General features: G+C 41.9%; 1 protein-coding gene across 1 annotated transcript in view; it reads right to left on the bottom strand.

Annotated features, from left to right (window-relative positions):
• Positions 1-315: 315 nt before the first annotated feature.
• NDUFS4 (NADH:ubiquinone oxidoreductase subunit S4) overlaps positions 316-1,431 on the bottom strand; it is a 54,983-nt gene continuing 53,867 nt past the window's right edge. The window contains exon 5 of the mRNA XM_015419071.1: positions 316-514. Coding sequence (XP_015274557.1) covers positions 411-514 — 104 coding nt within the window. The 3' untranslated portion in view covers positions 316-410. The remainder of the gene's footprint in view (positions 515-1,431) is intronic.

Below are 1,431 nucleotides of genomic sequence, written 5' to 3'. Positions count from 1 at the left end.
TGATCAACCTATTATATGTGATAACCCCCTTCTCCCAAAAGGAATATTTATCAACAGTCTTTCTTTGAGAAAGGATGGTCATATAAACACCTTACTGAACTACAAAATTACTCCAGAAGGCAAGGCTTGATCTTTAACGTTGCAACTCATTTCAAGCATTCCTTTTAATGAATTCCACGTACAGCAATTTCCTAGAGGTATGAACACCCCAAATCTCCTCTCTAAATATAGGGAAGTTTGTAACAGGTTCAATTGGAGACTTCAAAAACATTTTAAATAGACACCACAAGATGCATGAGTAGTTTAAAGGTCAAATTTATTAGGAGATTAAGAGATGTATTATACATGGACTATAAATACAGCACAGCTGACTTTATTCACAGTCAGACGCAGAGACAGCCAATGCCAACCTATTTTGTGGACACCCTTGTTCTTTTGTTCCAAGAAAAGTTTGCGCCATAAGACTTGGATTTAGGTTTTGGAATCCTCCGCTCTTGAACATCATAGCTCCAGCCTAGGAAAAAACATGTCGAGAATTCTAAACAACACACACACAACCGATAATACTGAGCAAGTGCAACACAAAACAAATGCAACTTCAAGCTTTTAAGAGCTCACCAAAAAAGAAATAACCAACATATTTGATATACAATATGTAATTACTCGCTTATTCTTTTGTAAAAGGCAGTGGAGAATAATCCTTTAAGACAGATAGGCCTTAAATGTGACATACACCTGTTCCCAGGTTTGTCAGATCTCGGGGCACTGCGTGTTCCAACTTTGCCGCTCCTGCTGATAGACCAGCATCGACAGTTGACACATGAAGTCCTGTAATCTTATGCATCTACACCTCTCTATCTGATGTCAGGCCAAGTTTTAGAAATATGCATGGTAGCGGAGAGCCACAATGTCACAAGGAAAGGGAGAGGAACAAGGAGGTGAGCTTAGGAGAATTTATTAAGAGGCCTTCAAATCAGCTGCTTTGTTGGACCTTTGTAGACGGTGCCATCTGCTTCCACGGCTTCAAATAAAGAGATGGCATCAAAGGGCACCGATCTGCACGAGGGGCTGTTGTTAGCCACTGTGAACCCGATTCCTTTTCTAGGCGGCTCACAGATTCAGCAGCTGGAGTGGCCCCTCCGTACAAGGATGATGCTTGGGGCAGGGAGGTGCTGACCACAGAAGAAGCATCTCTCATTGATGGATGAGATTCAGGAAGATATGCAAGAGCTGGATTTTACTCAGCCACTCAGTAAAAGTGCAACAAAGGTGACTTCGGGTTCTGATCAGGTTTGGAAAGGTATTGGGATGGGGGAAAGGAGAGACGCAAGTAATAAAGGTTCTCTCATTCTGTTCTTATGCATACAAGCCAGGATTCAGAGTTGGTGTTCTGCATGCTCATGTGGGCTTTGGAATTATGTTCTAATGTTC

The sequence above is a fragment of the Gekko japonicus genome, unplaced genomic scaffold (genome assembly GCF_001447785.1).
Source record: "Gekko japonicus isolate JY-2015 unplaced genomic scaffold, Gekko_japonicus_V1.1 scaffold176, whole genome shotgun sequence".
NCBI classification, from domain to species: domain Eukaryota; kingdom Metazoa; phylum Chordata; class Lepidosauria; order Squamata; family Gekkonidae; genus Gekko; species Gekko japonicus.
This window is presented reverse-complemented; position numbering and strand designations above follow the sequence as displayed.